The sequence below is a fragment of the Chiloscyllium plagiosum genome, chromosome 3 (genome assembly GCF_004010195.1).
Source record: "Chiloscyllium plagiosum isolate BGI_BamShark_2017 chromosome 3, ASM401019v2, whole genome shotgun sequence".
Taxonomy (NCBI): Eukaryota; Metazoa; Chordata; class Chondrichthyes; order Orectolobiformes; family Hemiscylliidae; genus Chiloscyllium; species Chiloscyllium plagiosum.
Genome location: NC_057712.1, coordinates 83,938,718 through 83,957,982, shown reverse-complemented (window position 1 = coordinate 83,957,982; position 19,265 = coordinate 83,938,718). Strand labels below are relative to the sequence as shown.

Sequence of the window (19,265 nt, the reverse complement as noted above, 5' to 3'; positions counted from 1 at the left end):
CCAATTTTCCATCACTTGGCCCATATCCCTCTAAACCCCTCCTATTCATGTACCCATATAGATGCTTTTTAAATATTGTAATTGTACCAGCCTCCATCACTTCCTCTGGCAGCTCATTCCATACACACACCATCCTCTGTGTGAAAAAGTTGCATCTTAGGTCCCTATTAAATTTTTCCCTCTCACCCTAAGCCTATGCCCTCTAGTGCTGAACTCCCCCACCCCAGGGAAAAAAAAAACTTGTCTATTTACCCTATCCATGCTCCTCATGATTTTGTAAATCTCTATAAGGTCATCCCTCAGACTCGGACGCTTAGGGGAAAACAGCCTTAGCCTTTCAACCTCACCCTATAGCTTAAATCATCCAATCCTGGCAATGTCCTTGTAAATGTATTTTGAACCCTTCAAGTTTCACGACATCCTTCCAATAGGAGGGAGACCAGAATTGCACACAATATTCAAAAAGTGGCCTAATGTCATGTACAGCCTCAACATGACCTCCCAACTCCTATACTCAATGATCTGACCAAGAAAGGAAAGCATACCAAATTCCTTCTTCACTATCCTATCTATCTGTGACTACACTTTCAAGGAGCTATGAACCTGCATTCTAAGGTCTCTTTGTTCAGCAACATTCCCTAGGACCTTACCTTTAAGTGTATAAATCCTGCTCCAACTTGTTTTCCCAAAATGCAGCACCTCACATTTATCTAAATTAAACTCCATCTGCCATTCCTCAGCCCATTGGCCTATCTGATCAAGATCCTGTTGTAATCTGAGGTAATCTTCTTTGCTGTCCACTACCCCTCCAATTTTGGTGTCATCTGCAAACTTACTAACCATACCTCTTATGTTCACATCCAAATCATTTATATGTTTCCATGCTATACATATCTATGACTCGATGACTCTAAGTCCTACTTTCCACTAAGGAACACAAACACATAATCAAACCTTAAGCTGGGGAAAAATACAATTGTGCAGAGCATTGGAAGGTAAACTTGGTCAAGTTAAAATGCAGATTAAGAAACAAAAAGACAATAAAGATTCACTGGTTTTATTAAAGGCACTCTTTTCTCAGCTGAAGTAGTTGGTTTAAAGTTGTTATTGATCTGTCCCTTTATTCCTGAGTAAAAAAAACCTGTTGTTGAACTTACTATCTTTCATTCGGTCTGTAGAGACAATCACCTTGGGTTTATACTTATTTTGGAAATCTCTTAACAGCAAGATAACACTTTCAGACTTCCTAAAAAACCAGGAATAAGTTTCTTTTTGAGAAAAACAGTTCAAAACTTATTTGGAATAAAATTAGGAGACAGAGTGAATGAGAATGCAGCTGCTGAATTCAGATCCAGTATTTAAAAGGTTCCATAGTTAAACTTTATCATGTGATCAGCTGATGAGATTTCAAATTAATTCCACATAACACATATTCATGATGTGATGTTTAAAACTTTAAGTTAATTTCCTTGTGTCTTTATTACAAATGGTCTGTAAAGTATTTGTCAACCTGTACTTTCTGTCAGAGAAGAGTCCGTGATATTATAAATAAAGGCAAGGGTATGGAGATTAAAAAGGTAAATCCTTAAAGTAAATTGTAAAAACATTTTGGACTTTTTTGCTCCTACTCCTTTATAGCTTTACAAGAAGCTCAACTGTCTGCCATTCAGACTGCAGAGATTGGTGATGATGTATCTCAAGATTCTTCAGAGGAGAATTAGTATGACATCAAGCCATGTATGGTGATTTTAGGTGAGACAACCAAAGGTTTAGTCAAAGAGACAGCTTTTAATGAGCATTTTAAAGAAGGAAGGTGAGGTACTTGGGTGAAGAGATGTTGAGAAGGAATTGCAGAGCTTAGTATCCAGACAACTGAATGCACAGTCACGTGGAACACTTCTGTTTGGGAGTATACAAGAGGGCCAGAATTAAAGGAGTGTAGGTATCTCTGAGGATGTGGTGCAAAAACAAACCTCAGAGATTGTGGATAAATAGAGATTTCTGTGCCCTTGTCGCTACATAACTTTTTGCATGGTTCAATACATATATCCCCTTATTTTGACAGAATTTTAAATTGTGTAAGAACAAAATGCAAGGAGATCTGAAAGGAATGTATTTTATTTATTGTAGTATTTCTTTGCTATCATGTACAAAGTGAAGTGCAGCGTTCACCTTTTCAATGACCGATTGAAATAACTGCACTGCAAAACAACAAAATGATGAAACCTTGAATAAACTTGTGAACTCATAAAGTGTTTCAGGAGAAGCTGACATGTTGACTACAGATATCACAGTATAACTTTATAACAATACAGGAAGTATGAAGAGTCACACACTTTAGTAATTTCTAGTTCCTTGCTGCTGCTAATGGCCTTAAGTTATTTCCATTCCAGAAATTGAGTTTTGTTCTAGTAGCAATGACAACTGTTCAGTTTTTTTTTGTTTTTTTTTGCATGAGCATAAAGGCTAGGCTGTCAAATACTTCTATAGTGGTGCCCTCAATCTCGAGTCATGAAGAGAAAATGTTCATTGGCCACTTTTGCATTTATCTACATTCCTGTTTTTAATCTTTGAGTAGATCAGCTTGGACTTTTGTAGACTTGTACTTTTTCTAAAAATGGATTGCATTAATTTAAATGTTTTATTCTGAGGATCTATACAAACAATGTGCTTCAAGTGACGTAGAAGAATCACAGCTTACAAGTCTTGGACCAAATTGACACAAGTTTAACAATAAAGTTACATGCTATAAGATCTCTGAATCAAAAAGCAGTTGATAATTTCAACATGGAAATAATGCATATATTTATCTATAAAATAGCTTCATTCAGTTTGGTGAGGGCAAGTGACTGCATCTTGAATTTAATCTGAATTACGCAAACTTTAGTATGAATGTACAAAATGCTTATTACCAGTCCTGTTTTCACATAAAAAGGTCAGGAACTGAATACTAACATGGCTGTTCACACAATATCTTGTCATATATTAAATATATTTCCATGTACACCAAAAAACATCAATTCTATTATGGCACTAAGATAAGGAACTAAGTGGTGTTTAACATTTGGCATGTAATTAACACAAATACAGTCAAATGTACATCTTTGAAATTCAGATATATGCTATTCCTAAAATGAGCAAATGATCAAGAGTTATTCCTTGATCAGCCAGTTCTTCTGTCAATTTTTGCAAGATCCCATTGTAATCTGAGGTAATCTTCTTTGCTGTCCACTACCCCTCCAATTTTGGTGTCATCTGCAAACTTACTAACCATACCTCTTATGTTCACATCCAAGTTGTTACAAGCAACACTTCATACAAACAAAACTTAATTCCATGTAAAATTTCCAATGGAACTGTCTCTGAATTGCAAAATATCTCTCATGTTCGGCAAGCTGGCTTTATAACATGGGCCTCATTAACTACAAATATTCACAACTAAAAGTAGAGGTGTTGAAAAATTTTCACTGATTGGTGTATTATTCTCCACCAAAAAGAGCCTTTTTTTTATAAAACGAGGTGTTAACTCCTGATATTATTGACACTTAAAATGTTTAAAATGAATTATTACAATCCAGTGTTGTTTAAAATCAGATTCTTCTGATGCCCAATAAAATAAATTACATTTAAGGACAATTGTCTGAAACTCTGAACTCCTGCAATATGAAACCTAAACTGTAAAGGTTATAATTGTCTTATGTTCAATCAAGTTAGCAGAAAATGTTAAAGATTTATATTTATTTAATATCTTTTATGCAGAAAAGGAAGTAACACCCATCCTCGGCTGAGCTTAAAATAAAGATGTATAAAAGGCTAGTCAGAATTTGAAGAGAATAGAAGGAGATGGCAGGTGAAGGAGAGAGCAGAAAGTGGGTGAGGCCTTTCTATGCAGGATTTCAAGATGAGGATTAGAATTTTAAATTCAGTGCTGTGGGTAATAGGGAGCAGGAATGATGGGTTTGGCACAAGATTTAATATGGACTATATGTTGACCACCTCTGATGGTCAAATTGTCAAGCCAATTTTCTGAATTCTGAAACTACTACCTGTTTGGCACCAATAGGCTGCTGAAATAATTAACAGGATGCTCAATTCCAACTCTGCCCAGGCGTAATGCAGTTGGCATGGGAGGGGAGGTGGTAAACCCATTTTTCTCTAACTAGTTTTGAAAAGTGTGCAAAGGACCTGAGTGTACAATCCTTGGCAGGCTGGTGAGTTGGGGGACTCTGTGCATCTAGAGCACCTTGCTGAAAATAGTACCCCACCTTGGTTCCTACTCGCCTTGCTTCCAAAATGTATCCACTCCCTCTGCTTGCTCTGTACCTTAATGTGGTCCATCACTCCCCCACCACCTCCACCCATCTCCCCACACAAATACTGCAGACTTTTCCCATTCTCGAAATCCAAAGGTCTACCTTTGCTAGACTGATCGTTGTCCCAGCAATGCCCTCCACTTGGCAACTCCAGAGGGTATCTCCTCCAGTGCTTTGGAAGTGCCACTCTCCTCCACATATGTCCACTGCACTGTGCCATAGCTGTGGATTAGATTTCTTCTGGGTTCTTTAGCTACTTGGTGACTCTCCTTCCAGGAAAATGAGCAGTTTCCCCGACTTCTGCTCCATAACTTTGGTACCACTGATCATTGGACTAAAAGGAAATTAGCTTTGAAGGATCAAGAATTTAAGAATCATGTATAAATTATAGATGGGGAAATGGATGTCATCCACTCTGTTAGAATGTTGTGCCATTTGCTGAAGGTAAAATAAATCCATAAGCCTTCTGAAAAGCATCATTTTCCCAGAAAATTTGAATAAGATCGTTTTCAGATTTATATTTGAAACACTGTTGCATTCTTTCCCACAATAGGCAAATATAGTGAGGCAATATTCATAAGATAAATAATTGTTAAATATTTACAAAAAAAGGGACATGGGAGCATGTAAATATTAAAACACAGTAGAATGACAGGAATAAATTGATTATAAATTGAACCAAGTGAAAATAAAACACATCAAGCTCTATGTATGATTAGATTCCCTACAGTGTGGAAACAGGCCCTTCAGCCCAACAAGTCCACACCGACCCTCTGAAGAGCAATCCACCCAGACCCATTTCCCTCTGACTAATGCACCTAACACTATAGGCAATTTAGTATGGCCAATTCACCTGACCTGCACATCTTTGGACTGTGGGAGGAAACCGGAGCACGCAGAGGAAACCCACACAGACACAGGTAGAATGTGCAAACTCCACACAGACAGTCACCTGAGGCTCGAATTTAACCTGGGACCCTGGTGCTGTGAGGCAGCAGTGCTGACCACTGAGCCACGGTGCTGCATCATTACCAGAAGTATATTTCATTTCAATTTCAAGGTAATTTGTTTCAAAAAGTAAAATGTTTTTGCTTTAATCAAATAATCATCATGCTACTTTCCAATTAAAACTTTAACAAATACTTTTGAAAGAAGCATTAAAGTACCACAATTTTTCATATATTGTAATTAGCTCCTAATTTTTGATTAAAATTTTCTTCTCATTGTTCAAAGTTGGTTGTTTCAATGTTTTCAACACTAAATGTCATATTTTATGTTATTTACATTTTAATCAAACTAATGGGGAACTGTAATGCATTAAAAAAACTTTGAATTATCTGGATTGCTTTGCTAACAAATACTGTAACCTCACAAAATACATTCTTTATAATTAACAATCACAAATTTTACAATTGCTGTTCTTAAGTTTTCATTAGCAGGTTGTAAATTGTAATAATAGTAAACGTTTTGCTTTTACTTATTCTTTCATGGGACGTGGGCATTGCTGGCAAAAGCAGCAATTGAAGCTCATCCTTAACTGCTTTCAAACTGAGTGTCTTGTTTGACCATTTTAGAGACAGTTAAGGGTTAACCACATTGGTATGGGTTTACAGTCACATGTAGGTCAAAAAGGGTAAGGATAGCAGATTTCTTTCCCAAAAGGAGATGAGCGACCTGAATGGGTTTTTACGACAATCAGTAATATGACTCCTTTACTCAGATTTAAATTGCAGATTTGTTCATTAATCCAAATTCTGCAAACTGCAGTGCTAGAATTCAAACCCATCTTGCCAAAACATTAGCCTGAGGTTCTGAATTTCTAGTCCTGGCACAGTTCATCTATTTTGTGATGCAAGAAGACACGATGATCCTTTGGCTCAAATTTCAGGAAATATGTTTTGCTTCTACAGGTTTGAAGCAGCCTTAAAAGGCACAAATACTGCAACCTAAAACTATGACAACTGCAAGAATCAGCCATCTTACTTTTTCACAAGGGTTAATTCCACACCATTAATACGATACCTTACATAGTGTAATATGTAACAATGGGGTTAGATGTTCTACTGTGTGTAAGACTGAAGAATATTATTTTAATTAAAGCTTTGCTATAAAAGGAGTTTAATAAAGAAATTTCTTCAATAATAGGCACAGCGAAAAATAAACGAATTTAACCAAGATACAACTGGAATACATAAATATAGAAACAACACAAGATTGCCTGAAGAGATTAAATATTACTTTAAGATCCAATATTTTAGCTTACAGCAAAAAGAATGTTTTCTATATGCTTTAAAACAGTAGGATGAGTAAGTAGCATTTATGGTCTGTCATCTAGTCCCAATGTTTAAAATAGCTGAGCATTTTTTTACAGTTAATCTATGTATGTTTATATCTGTGTCTATAATTTCTTCATAAATTTTAAATATTAGTTTATGCCACAAATTTTGAGAAAGACTGGCAGTTTTGCTTTACTAGTTCACTTAAGCACCGTAGATTTCATTATCACATTTTAAAAAGTTACAAAGAATTAATTCTGAGCAGAATTTTACTTCAGTTACTTCAATATATTTGTTTGGAATTTTTTGAATTTAGACTTCAATTTGTCACAAATGCAAAAATTGATCTATCCAAAAATAGTACAAAAACAATACAAATGTGATGCTGATGTGATGAAAATGTTTGCTGGTTGCCAGTACTATCAGAATTCCCTAAACATGTGATTCATGATAGTCTGAAGCTGGGAAAGAGGTATTAAGTAGAAAAGGTAGACAAAGTAAATTTAACCCATTCATTAGAATCAATTTAATACTTGTAGTTATCTACCTAAATAAAGGAGAGGACAGGCTTGCAAGCTGATGTGGTAAAAGCTGCATTTCTAATTGAGAAGAAGTTCAAACCTTAGTGAAAGTGAGGTTGGCCTGGTTGTCCAGCAATTTAAAATCAATGTGGTCATTGTTGAAGACCTTTTGGGTTGAATTTTAGACCAGAACGGCTTCAGTCCCAGACATGCAAAAACCCCAGTGTGACAAAGTCAGGTTGTAAATCTAATGTCATTATGCGGCTCCCCCATAATGAGATAAGTGGTCAGATTCTTTATGTTGTGAGATAGCTACAAGCACTGAATTTATTCTAATGAGTGGATTAAATTCATTTTGTCTACTTTTTATTAACTTACCTGTTCTTTCTCATTTTGCAAACTCATGAAATCAGCAGCCCTCTACTATTTTTGCATGCCACATTAACAAACTTTAACATTATTTGAAAATCAATTATCTGGAATAGTATATTGCCCACAACATAATGTGGTGGGTGTTCTGGAAAGATGTCGGTGGGAGTTCATTATTTTTCACAAATGTGTGTATAATGGTTGTAAGTAGAACTCTAACTGACTTTAGCAATAGAGTCTGCTGCTGCAGCGGTGGCTAACATAGAAAATGCTGCTTTTCTATGGCAAGAATAAGGCATTTCCCCAGGAAAGGGGCTAAAAGGGAAGTACACTATTTGTACTGTGATCTGGTGTCTGATATGGGAATTATCCATTCAGTTGGAGGTACTTACTTCCACAAAGAAGAGATGAGGAGAAGAAAGAGGAGGCCTATTGGCCATGGATGTGTTCATCATGAGGTACAGGAAGGTTGGGAAACTTGCTGTGGGGTGAGGGACTGCAAAGCAGAGACAGCTGCAGCAGTCAGGCTAAGGAAGGCTTCATGTTGTAGAGGAATCTGCATTGCGATAGCAAATATAATACAGTTGAGGGCATACAAAAACCTGTACTTTACACACAGTACTTGGAACCCCAGACACACATGTAAGGAAGGAAGTGAAAATGCAGTTGTATCAATAAACAACTGTGTAGTTGGCCACATGTTTCTTGGGATTTTAAAAGTAACCGAATTTCTACAATTTTGATTCATTTTTATTCATTGCAGGCACAATGTGGAGACATTGACATCACCCTAGCCTGCAGCCCATTACTGTGTTAAAGTATTCAACAATGCCATGTTTAGACCGACCTGTGATTATATCGCTTTTACATGAGATGATGCAAGTTAAGTCAACAGAACCTGAGGCTTTGTAGCAAGGCTCATGGGTACAAGGGGTAATTAACTGCTTTAATTGTAGTTTTATATTAATATTAAATCAATTGTAGCTTTAAAAGCACCATTGGACAGCCAGGGACACTGATAAGCAAAAGCTTCACAAGTGTTTCAGATTGGCACAACCACAAACAAAAACTAATGCAGACATGTGCACATTACCCATGTAAACATCCTCAGACACTCCAAGTTTGACAGGATTTATGCCAGCCCAGAAATTTTGAATGACTGGCTGATTAAGATAAGATATAGAAAGTTTACAGGGAATGTGAGGAAAATCTTTTTCACCCAAAGAGTGGTGGGAATCTGGAACTCACAGCCAGTAAGGGTGGCAAAGGCAGAAACCCTCATGATGTTTGAGAAGTATTTAGGTGTGCTACTTGCAATGGTGAAGCTTACAAGGCTATGGATCAAGTGCTGGAGAATCTGATTAGAATAGTGAAGTGATTATTTTTGACCAGTATGTATGTAATAGGCCGAAAGACCATTTGCTGTGCTATATATCTCTACAACAGTAACACTGCATAGTGATACAGAGTCCCCTTTAATAAAAATGGTGGATGACTTCAGAAAGGAATTCGTGGACGGAACCTGAGTGTAGGCACATATTCAACCATACATCAGCCAGGCTCAGAACTCTAATGATGAGTCCAGTGAGGGGAAGGTTGAGTCACACGAGACAGCTATGAATAATCCATATTAAATTCATTTTATCAATTATAGGTAATGGACAAATGCAGCTGGAGAGACATAGAATCCATACAGTGCTGAAAGAGGCCATTCAGCCCATTAAGTCTGCACAGTCCCTCCAAAGAGCATCTCAACCAGACGCACCCGTACCCAATCTCCATAACCCTGCATTTCCCATGGATAATCCAACTAGCCTGCACATCCTGGACACTACAGGGTAATTTAGCATGGCCAATCCATTTGACATGCAGATCTTTGGAATGTGGGAGGAAACCGGAACACATGGAGGAAACTCACGCAGACCCAGGGACAATATACAAACTCCACACAGACAGTTGCCTGAGGCCAAATTGAACCCAGGTTCCTGGCGCTATGAGGCAGCAGTGCTAACCACTGTTCTGTCCCTTGTCATATGGAAAGGAAACTAATTTACATTCACACCAAATCAAAACAATGTACACATTTCACAAAGAAGGCAGCACCCATCTGTGAAGACAGCCAGGTTTTCTGTTCTGGGTGCTACAGTATGGTGCCCTCCCTGACTGCCAACTGTGCTGGAGCCCCTTTGCATGGGCTGTCTTTGGTGGCAGTCCACTTTTTGCCTGTGGGGACGCTGGTGTGTTGTGACTTTTCTCCACGATGGCAGGAGGCTCATCTGTCTGCATAGTACTTGACGGCATCTGTGTCTAGAGTAGAGATGCTCTGCGAAGTCATCAGAAATGGCTATTCATCTGCTGCCATAATGTTCTTTTGGCTTACTTTGCTTTTCTAAGAAGTGCTAGAGCGCAGATATGATGCCAGCTCCTCTCTGTTTCTCACTCAGGCTCTGAGGCCCACAGTTTAGAGACAAGGTAATGGAGTGCATGTCAGGACATGTACCTTGTTTCCCATCAGTGTGCTACTGCGTATGGTCCTCTATGGAAGATGCAAATCTCTCACAGCAGGGAGACTTGAATTCCATCGAGTGGGTGATTATAGCATCTTAGATGGACAACTCCAGTGTTTGTGTCAGTACATGCAGGTCCTCTTATATCTCTACCACATCTTCACAAACCTTGCACTGAATGTCCAGAGTCTGCCACCTACAGATGACTTCAGAAGCTCATCAACAACTTGGGTTTTATCATTAAGGATGACTTCAGGATCCCCCTGACTGCTGGAGACTTCTCCTATCTCAGTCTCCAGCAGTTACTCCTGCAGTTGTGATGTGTTCTTATCAGTGTGAGTGCCCATTATAGCTGCAGCACACACACCAAATGCAATGCATGTGTTGTGCTTGTGTTAGGTCTACAGCAAGGAAATTGATGCTGTACCTTTAACGTCAGTCCTTTGAGGCTTTTCTCTGTAGCTGCCAATCTTGTGATAGAAACAAAAAAAGAGCACTAGGATTTAACATCTTCATCCTCTGAGGTGAGCTTGCAGAGATGCACTTCCTGATTGGAAAAACTGGAACCATCAGGAGATGGTTGAATCCCTGTCACTTAAAAATAAAAACATACCTTCCACTGTGAATTCTGCAAGTTTCTAAATTCATAAACCATGGATGCTACCTTCCAACCAGTTTCCCCATTTTCCAAAGCCCAAGCTCCCCAGCCTGTTGAACAATGTTTGCAGAATTGGTAGGTATGTGCCCTTGAATTTCAAGATCCCTGGGTCATCCTTTAGCCTTTGTTTCAACTTTTGAACCCTTTGTTGGTAGCCAATGCCAGAACCTCCTCCTTGTTGGCAGTCAGCATAACCACGTTTTGGTACAGCACCTCCAGTCCTGTTCCTCATGCTCTGGTGTTGTGCATCTTCTTCTCCTACAAATAATGAGAGAAATCATAATAATATTGCTATGCTACAATCAGGCGTATTTGACCATTGCGTTTTTTGTTGTTGCTGGCACATAGTTCTCAGTTGTCTTTGCAAATTAACAGGTGTGGCAGCCCCTCTGCAATCCATAACTCCCAATGCCATGCAAAATGGCATTTCTGCATTATACTGCCTTGGATATACACAAGAGAATACCAGAATTGACACATCAAACAGGCTCACTGAACGTCCACCACAGTGCCAGAATCCTAGACCACCATCCCTAACGGCATTATGGGTATACCTCAACCCTGAATGAACTTCAACAGTTTAAGAAGGCAGCTCACCCCCAACTTTCTCAAGGGCGACTAGGAATGGCAACAAATGCTGGCCGAGCTGGAGATGCCCACATCCCACAAAAAAAAAATCTCCGCATCAATTATACACTTACCCTTGCAGATCTCAAAATGCCATTGTGCCTGGTGTGTCTCTGTGACCAAGGTTGCAAAATGACCCCAAAGACCCCTGACAAGACTATTTTGTTTGGCTGGGAGGTCACCTTTATCCATCAATGGGCAACTGGCCCGCACGAGGATTCAGAGGGAGACATCAAATCTTGGGACTGTTCTCGTTCTGGGGACATCCCAATTCTCATCTCCATTCTCTCATTTATCTGTGGAGTGGCAAAGACAAAGAAAGGGCTGAGTTTGAATATTTTCTAAAACATTTGCTATTCGTTAGCTGTTTTCAAATGCTCTTTCCTCTCAGCAAAATTGCTGAATACTTCCAAACTAGCAGAACGATCACCCACATTTAAAACTAAGCTCTTACCTATGACAATAATGCTTCAGAACTTAGATTCTGCCATACATAAGACTTGTGCCTTCAAATAATACTCTTTGGCGCAACTGCCCAGCCTCATATCTTTACATGAGTAGCTGGGAGCCCCTTCCAGTTTGTGGCCTGCACCTCCCACACCCTCCCCAACCTATCCCTTAACATACCACTTTCCAGTTGCCAATTGGATACATTGTCCATTATTTCTAAATGAAGTTGGTAGTTGTTCTGCCAGGTAGCCCTTAGATTAGATTCCCTACAGTGTGGAAACAGACTCTTCGGCCCAACAAGTCCACAACTACCCTCCAAAGAGTAACACACCCAGACCCATTTCCCTCTGACTAATGCACTTAACACTATGGGCAATGTAGCATAGCCAATTCACCTAACCTGCACATCTTTGGATTGTGGGAGGAAACAGAAGCACCGAGAGGAAACCCACGCAGACACAGGGAGAATGTGCAAACTCCACACAGACAGTCACCCGAGGCTGGAATCGAACCTGGGATCTGGTGCTGTGAGACAGCAGGGCTAACCACTGAGCCACTGTGCCACCCTTAATTGGCCATTTTGTGCATTAACCAACGACTTTCAAAGATGGATTTGGGAATCGATCTACCCCTGGTGTGACTCCCACCTTGTGTCAAGGAACATAAAATTCAACCCTTTGGGTCAGTTGATTATTGAACCCGGTAAGGAATTAAAGTGCAAGGACACTGTGTGAACCACTAGCCCTCATTTGAAGGAAGCATTTTACATGCATCTGCAACTGCTCCCCTTACAGCCCAATTTTAAGCCCAAGCCAGTAAACGACAGCATCTCCAGGTTGAGAAGTAGAATAAAGGCAATTTTTTTGTTGAAGAAAACTCATACGCCTTCATAGATTCTTTTAATTGACAAGATAAATGAAGAAGTAAGATATTAGACGAAGAGGAATAGCCTAAACCGTGATGGAAGGGCCAGCTTTTAAGGTATGTTTTGATGAAATTCCAGAAGGAACATCAGTAAAACAGGTGAATGAGATACGGTAGTTCAATTCCACTATGACTAGAATGTTAATTTTAAAATATTGCTGCTTTTTCAATGATGCCAGGACAGATATGAAAAATGATCCAATGGATAGTCTTTTGCATTTTAGGTTTGACCTGGACGTCAAATCAAATAGAAATCTTAACGTCTCACTCAGTCACCTTGACTGACCAATTATTGACCAGAAGGCAAGCTCACCATCCAAATGAGGATGGTGGGTGCACTCTAGAAGCTGGAGTATCAGAAGGAGTCTCTCTAACAAGGAGAGTATTGCTGCCTCACTGATGCAGAAAATGGTGTGTTTCCTTTATGAGGCCTCTACTCAGTAACTTCCAAAACAGGAAATTAACAAATGGCCACAGCTGTTGAAATCACATTTGTGAAGAGGAGTCCCTGAAATATTTCTGTCTGCATTTTTGCTCCCATACCAGTGCAAACATTTCTCTTAATAAAGACGACACATAGTTCAGGAAAAGGAGGGGAGCCCAGAATGGATCCTGTCTACCTCCTTGAGGTGACACTACAATAATGGATAAAGAAATCATACGTGTCATTTTCATCACTGATCCCAAATAACGGGCAGTTTAGAATAGGACAATCATTTGTTTTCTTCAAATAGTTGCTTTTTTCTACCTTATATAAATGCAAGCCCAACCCAGATATTATGCGTTATAAAAGAAAGCTAACGTTGCATTCTGAATCTAACAACAAAATAATAAATTGTAGGCTAATAAATAATTAACATCAGTGATAGCGATTTATTCAGCATGTGTTCAGAACCACTGATTGAGATTGCAATAAGACGTCCGAGTCTTGACTGTGGAGACAGAAACACACAGCACAGAGGGCCACTTATTGCCACATTAAGCTTAATTTTAATTATCAGACAGGAAAATGACAATGTGGCTGATTGATACATCGCGAGAGGCAGCAGACAATTTGGATGGTCAATCTTATCAGCATGCAGTTTTGCCCGGAGACGATAGGTAATTGCTGCCCTCCCACTGAATCTGGGTGTTGGTAGGGTCTCACTGAGGATGCTGTGCTATGGTACACAGCACGTGGGGGGGGGTGGGGGGGGGGGTGGGAATTGTGTGGGCAGATTTGCTCCAAATGTTCTTTATGGGGTCAGAAGTGAGTTCCTGCTTTGTTAGCCCATACAGTAAATGAGAAAAGGCTTGTTGCTGACTCTCTGCTGACCCTGCACGTGATTGCCAACAGATTTTGACAGATACTGCAGTGGCCTCAAGTTAAAATGACAGTTTGCATGACATCATCAAAGCCTGATACTTGGAAATTTCAAACTCCAGTCAGCCATATTGGGGTTGTTAATAAATTATAAGGTTCTAGCCCCTTCTAATGATACCTCAGCAGTGGATTTCTGCTGATTGCCTGCTGCCTCTCTAATGATACTCGGAAATTTCAAACTCCAGTCAGCCATATTGGGGTTGTTAATAAATTATAAGGTTCTAGCCCCTTCTAATGATACCCCTTGTGCTGGCAAATGTTAAGTTTGAGACTACTGCATCTGCTGGTTATTTTGTTAGGAAGATAGGATTTGAAGTGCGTGGAATAAGTGGTTAAACAAAAGTTTCCATTTCAACCATTGGTTGAATTTTACTGCCAATCAAATTGGATTGCTATTACTGTGTATAGAGCTGGTCCCCCACGTTAGCTCATCAAATTTTTATAAAATATTAATTACAACAGCAAGGTAAGATTAATTCAGTACTAAACAAAGTAATGCTGCCTTACTTAAAACAGATTAATATTTACAAAACTATAAATGATTTAAAGTTCTTTAACCTGTAATGAAAGTTGAATGATATTTTTCCAGTTAGAGTATCAGATGCGTCGTTCAGGATAGTTTGTCCATAATTTTCAATAAAGATTGTTTTATTTCTAACATTTTATTACAAGTGCCATGGCAAGGCAATGTCAAGTTTCTTTAAACCAAAACAATTTGAATAGCAATTTCAATTTCCAATGGAAGCGAATTTCAGATGAGAATATGATGTTCAGAAATCCACTGCTGAGGTGTCAAAGGCATGAAGACTAGATAAGATGGTAGAGATGCATTTTTTTGGTCAAACAAAAGTATTAATCAAAAAACATTTTTTGGAGAAACATGTCTATGAACTTCCATATTGCTGATGATAACAGTAATCAGAGGCATGTTTTCAAATTCAGTCCCAAAACCAGTTTTCCAAACTAGAACATGATCGATATTCTTGATGTCGTTTTATATTCTCACACACGTTACACGCATGTTCATCCCAGAAACGAGTCATCCGCACTGTGTAATACTTTCTCCATTTGAAATAGTTCATGTACAAGTCCTCATTATCATTCAACATGTTCAGGTAAGCTGCAAGTTCCTGAGCTGATTTGAAATCATCCACATGAATGAAGGAATCGGCTGGAATGTAATTTTCATAGTTTTTTCTCGATGGCCCCAAGACCACAGGAACAGTGCCAGCAAGCAAGGCGTTGTAGAGCTTTTCAGTTATGTAATCCTCATGTATTGAGTTTTCAAAGGAAAGATAGAACTTACATTTAGATATTGTAGGGATCAACTTTTCATTGCTCAGGCGATCCCCAAAGGCTTGCCCATATGTGTTGATTTCAATATATTTGTAGAGTTCATTATAATACTTCACTCTGGCATGGTTAGAGTTCCAGTTGCTTACAACCCAACATACAAGATTGCTTTTACTGGGCAATTCAAAATCTATTGGGACTTTGCTCATTGTTAGACACCCATAAGGCACCTGGATATCTGAATCCCGCCGATATGTCAAAGTCAGGTTGAAGAGTTGGTCGAGTCCTATCCTTTTTGGAGCATGCGTGGGTGACTCCAGATTCATCCAAACCCATTTCTGAAACCTTGGCCGAGGTTGTGTGGGCAAATTGGACAAGTCCCCAGTTATGTCTCTGTGATGGAAAAGGACAGCGTGCGACTTGTTAAAGAGGCTCCTATTCACAGTCAAGTGACAGTCATGGATGTTAAACTCCGATTTACAAGAATCGAGCTCAAATGTCTGACCGAAAGGCCAAAGCCAAATCAGCACAATAGTTTTATTCTCCTCAGCACCTGTCCCAAAAATACTCTTCACGCCTGGTGCTGATGTGGCAAATTCCAGTGGAGCATAAATCCAGGTATTGGATGGTTTTACATACAGCAATGCAGCTAAAAAACAGCCCAAAATAATGATGGACAATAACAGGAAACGGAAAATCCCTTTGTTGGATACTGATGTCATAATGTCTCCTGTAAAGTAAAAAAAAGACTATTAGGATTCTGGGAGTGTAGCACTTCCTTCATTTAAACTGCATTAGGATTTAAGCACAGACTCCCAAATGTGAAGAGGCATATTCATACCAAAGTTACAAGAGATAAGATAAAGGAAGTGGCAGAGGAACAATGTTAAAGTAAGCATTAAACAGCGAAAATTAAATGTACTAGCAGCATGAAGAAAACAGTGCAAGAGCATAACTGTGTATGGACAACAAAGAATATAATAAATATTGTTAAAATTAGAATATATTCAAGAATGGAAGGAAGGAAGGATTTGTATTTACAATGCACATTACCAGATTTACAGGTCTGAATTTAATACAGGGGACTTGCTAGCTGGCCGGGCAGTGGCAGGCTTTCCCAGGATCAAGGACCCTAGCAGCATTGATCTGCTCCCCCAACCTATCCCAAGACGTTTGACGAACCAGATGCCAGAAGCTATGCTCGCTTGGTACTGAAACTGAAGTCAATGACTGTTGCCAATAATTCACCCACCCAAAACCCAGGGTTACCAAGGGACCCAGTCCACTGGTGACTGATGGCCAGCGGGGAATTGCAGGTTAGAGGACATGGGGGGGAATGAGATCAGCAGAAAAGGCAGGGAACTAGCAGTTAGAGAGGGTCCCCCTATGTTGTGGTGCCAGCTCCTTCAATCAGACCCTAGGTGCCTGACAATGAGCGATTCCCCCCTACTGCCCATGAGGCTTGTCAATAAACTTACTTCCTTCTCTTTTTCTCTCTGCCTTCACTCCACCTCAAAATTAAGACTTTCAGACCAAAGTATGATACAGCTTAATGGACAGGTTGTCACCATTTGGATTGACTGGTTACAGGCTTCTGGATCAATGGTGCTGGAAGAGCACAGCAGTTCAGGCAGCTGAAGCTCCTCGGATGCTGCCTGAACTGCTGTGCTCTTCCAGCACCATTGATCCAGAATCTGGTTTCCAGCATCTGCAGTCATTGTTTTTACCTGGTTACAGGCTTCTCACATTCATTAATGTCAACATTGTCACATTTCAAGGGGACTTTCAGAGTATCTTAGAACTATTTGTTTTTCATCTTCCCCTGGAGTTTGAAAGTTGAGAAAACTGGACCTGATGGAGGAGATACTTCTAGTCATCCAGATACCGTGTATGGTCCATCACAGTTTGTTTGCAGGAGTTTTATCTGCATACTGTAGAGTTGGCTTCAAGAAGGACACCAGCATTCATTCAGTGATCCTTCATTGGATCTGGAGATTATGGCAAAAGGACTGCTGGTGGAGTTTCTCCAGTGTCCCTCCTGGCCAGGGCATTATTCACTCCTTTGTCTGTTCAACTGTTCTTCTCTCTCTTTAGGCTCTATTCCCACCTATCGTTACTCCTTAGTCCCTCTCTGCACTCCATCTTCTGCATATAAACCAACATTTTCCTAGCTACCATCAGTTATGAGGAAGGGCCATTTGACCGGAAATGTTAACTCTGTTTTCTCTCCAAAGATGCTGCCAGACCTGCTGAGCTTTTCCAGCAATTTCGAATTTTGGTTTCTCATGCTCTTCTGTGTTCTTGATAAACCAGGAATCACTGCAGAACAGGAATGAGGTGTTGCCAATTGCTCTGTACACTTGGACTTTTGTTGACTTGCTGTGGTATTCATTATCAAATACTCCCTGGTTTAGTTTCATAAGATAATGGTTCTGAAATGTTCAATGTTAGAAACAACATTAAGCTGTACCCTATCTGAAAATGCCAAAAGAACTTAGGTGAGAAAAGGCAGAACATTTCATCAAGTAATAACCTACATGGCATGTCTTTCAATAATGTTAGCAACAAAATCTAACTTACTACTGCAAGTTGCAGCTGCTTGTTATCATCTTGTAAACTACATTTAAACTCTTTAAACAAAGAGCCTCTTCTCATGAAGACTCATTGGTAATTTCCTTTGCTACTAGAAACAGCAGTCACTTCAAACATAAGCTGGCAGTAAGTTAGTGAGTTTTGAGAAGATTTGTAGCTCAGGTTGAGGTTCTGGATGTAGGTTGCTCACTGAGCTGGAAGGTTCATTTTCAGACATTTTGTCACCATACTAGGTAACATCTTCAGTGAGCCCCCGGATGAAGCACTGCTGATGATTCCTGCTTTCTATTTATATGTTTAAATATATAAAAACATACAAATAGAAAGCAGGAATCATCAGCAATGCTTCATTTGGAGGCTCACTGAAGATGTTACCTAGTATGGTGATGAAACATCTGAAAATGAACCTTTCAGCTCAGCGAACAAACCTACATCCTGGCAGTAAGTGCCATCACTGCACATACAGCATGGGAATAGTGGTGGGCATTGTTGCTGAATACCACTCAGTCTCAGTGGTAAGATTTCCATTGGACCCAACGGCAGAGAATTCCACATTTATCCAATTACACTGCACCTACCATGTTGGCTCACTCAACTTGTCCAAATCATCCGGCAACATCTTTGCATCCTCCTCACAGTTCACCTTCCCACTCAGCTTTGTGTGATCTGCAAATCTTGAGATATTACATTTAGTTCCCTCACCTGAATCATATATATTGTGAATAACTGAAGTGCAAGCACTGATCCCCGTAGTACTCCAACAATCATTGCCAGATCCTCAGTAAAAGACCTGTTTATTTCTACTCTTTATTTCCTGTTTACCAGCCAATTCTCTATCCCTGTCAATAATATACTACTCTCAATCTCATGAGCTTTAATTTTACACATTAATCTCCTACGTGAGATTTAACAAGCTTTTTGACACCTTATCAAGACATAAAAGACATAACAATTCAGCATTCCGCGAATTTCTGGAGAAGTTTAAGAATGGTCTTCACAAATTAGTTGAAAACGTGATTTGGAGATGCCGGTGTTGGGCGGGGGTGTGCAACGTTAAAAATCACACAACACCAGGTTATAGTCCAACAGTTTTACTTGGAAGCACTAGTTTTTGGAGCACTGCTCCTTCATCATGTGGTTGTGGAATATACAGTTGTAAGACACAGAATTTATGGCTTAAAAATGTGTTGCTGGAAAAGCGCCACAGGTCAGGCAGCATCAAAGGAACAGGAGAATTGACTTTTCGGACATAAGCCCTTCTTCAGGAATGAGGAGGGTGTGCCAAGCAGGCTAAGATAAAAGGTAGGAAGGAGAGACTTGGGGGAGGGGCGTTGGGAATACGATAGGTGGAAGGAGGTTAAGGTGAGGGTGA

The 19,265-nt window shown here is 39.6% G+C and overlaps 1 protein-coding gene across 1 annotated transcript in view; it reads right to left on the bottom strand.

The window, feature by feature from the left end:
* Positions 1–9,439: 9,439 nt before the first annotated feature.
* Positions 9,440–19,265, bottom strand: part of LOC122546605 (4-galactosyl-N-acetylglucosaminide 3-alpha-L-fucosyltransferase 9-like) — a 119,824-nt gene continuing 109,998 nt past the window's right edge. Inside the window, exons 2-4 of the mRNA XM_043685287.1 lie at positions 14,567–16,031; positions 11,346–11,567; positions 9,440–10,902 (exon numbers count right to left, since the gene is read on the bottom strand). Of these exons, the coding sequence (XP_043541222.1) occupies positions 14,947–16,023 (1,077 nt within the window). The 5' untranslated portion in view covers positions 16,024–16,031 and the 3' untranslated portion in view covers positions 9,440–10,902; positions 11,346–11,567; positions 14,567–14,946. The remainder of the gene's footprint in view (positions 10,903–11,345; positions 11,568–14,566; positions 16,032–19,265) is intronic.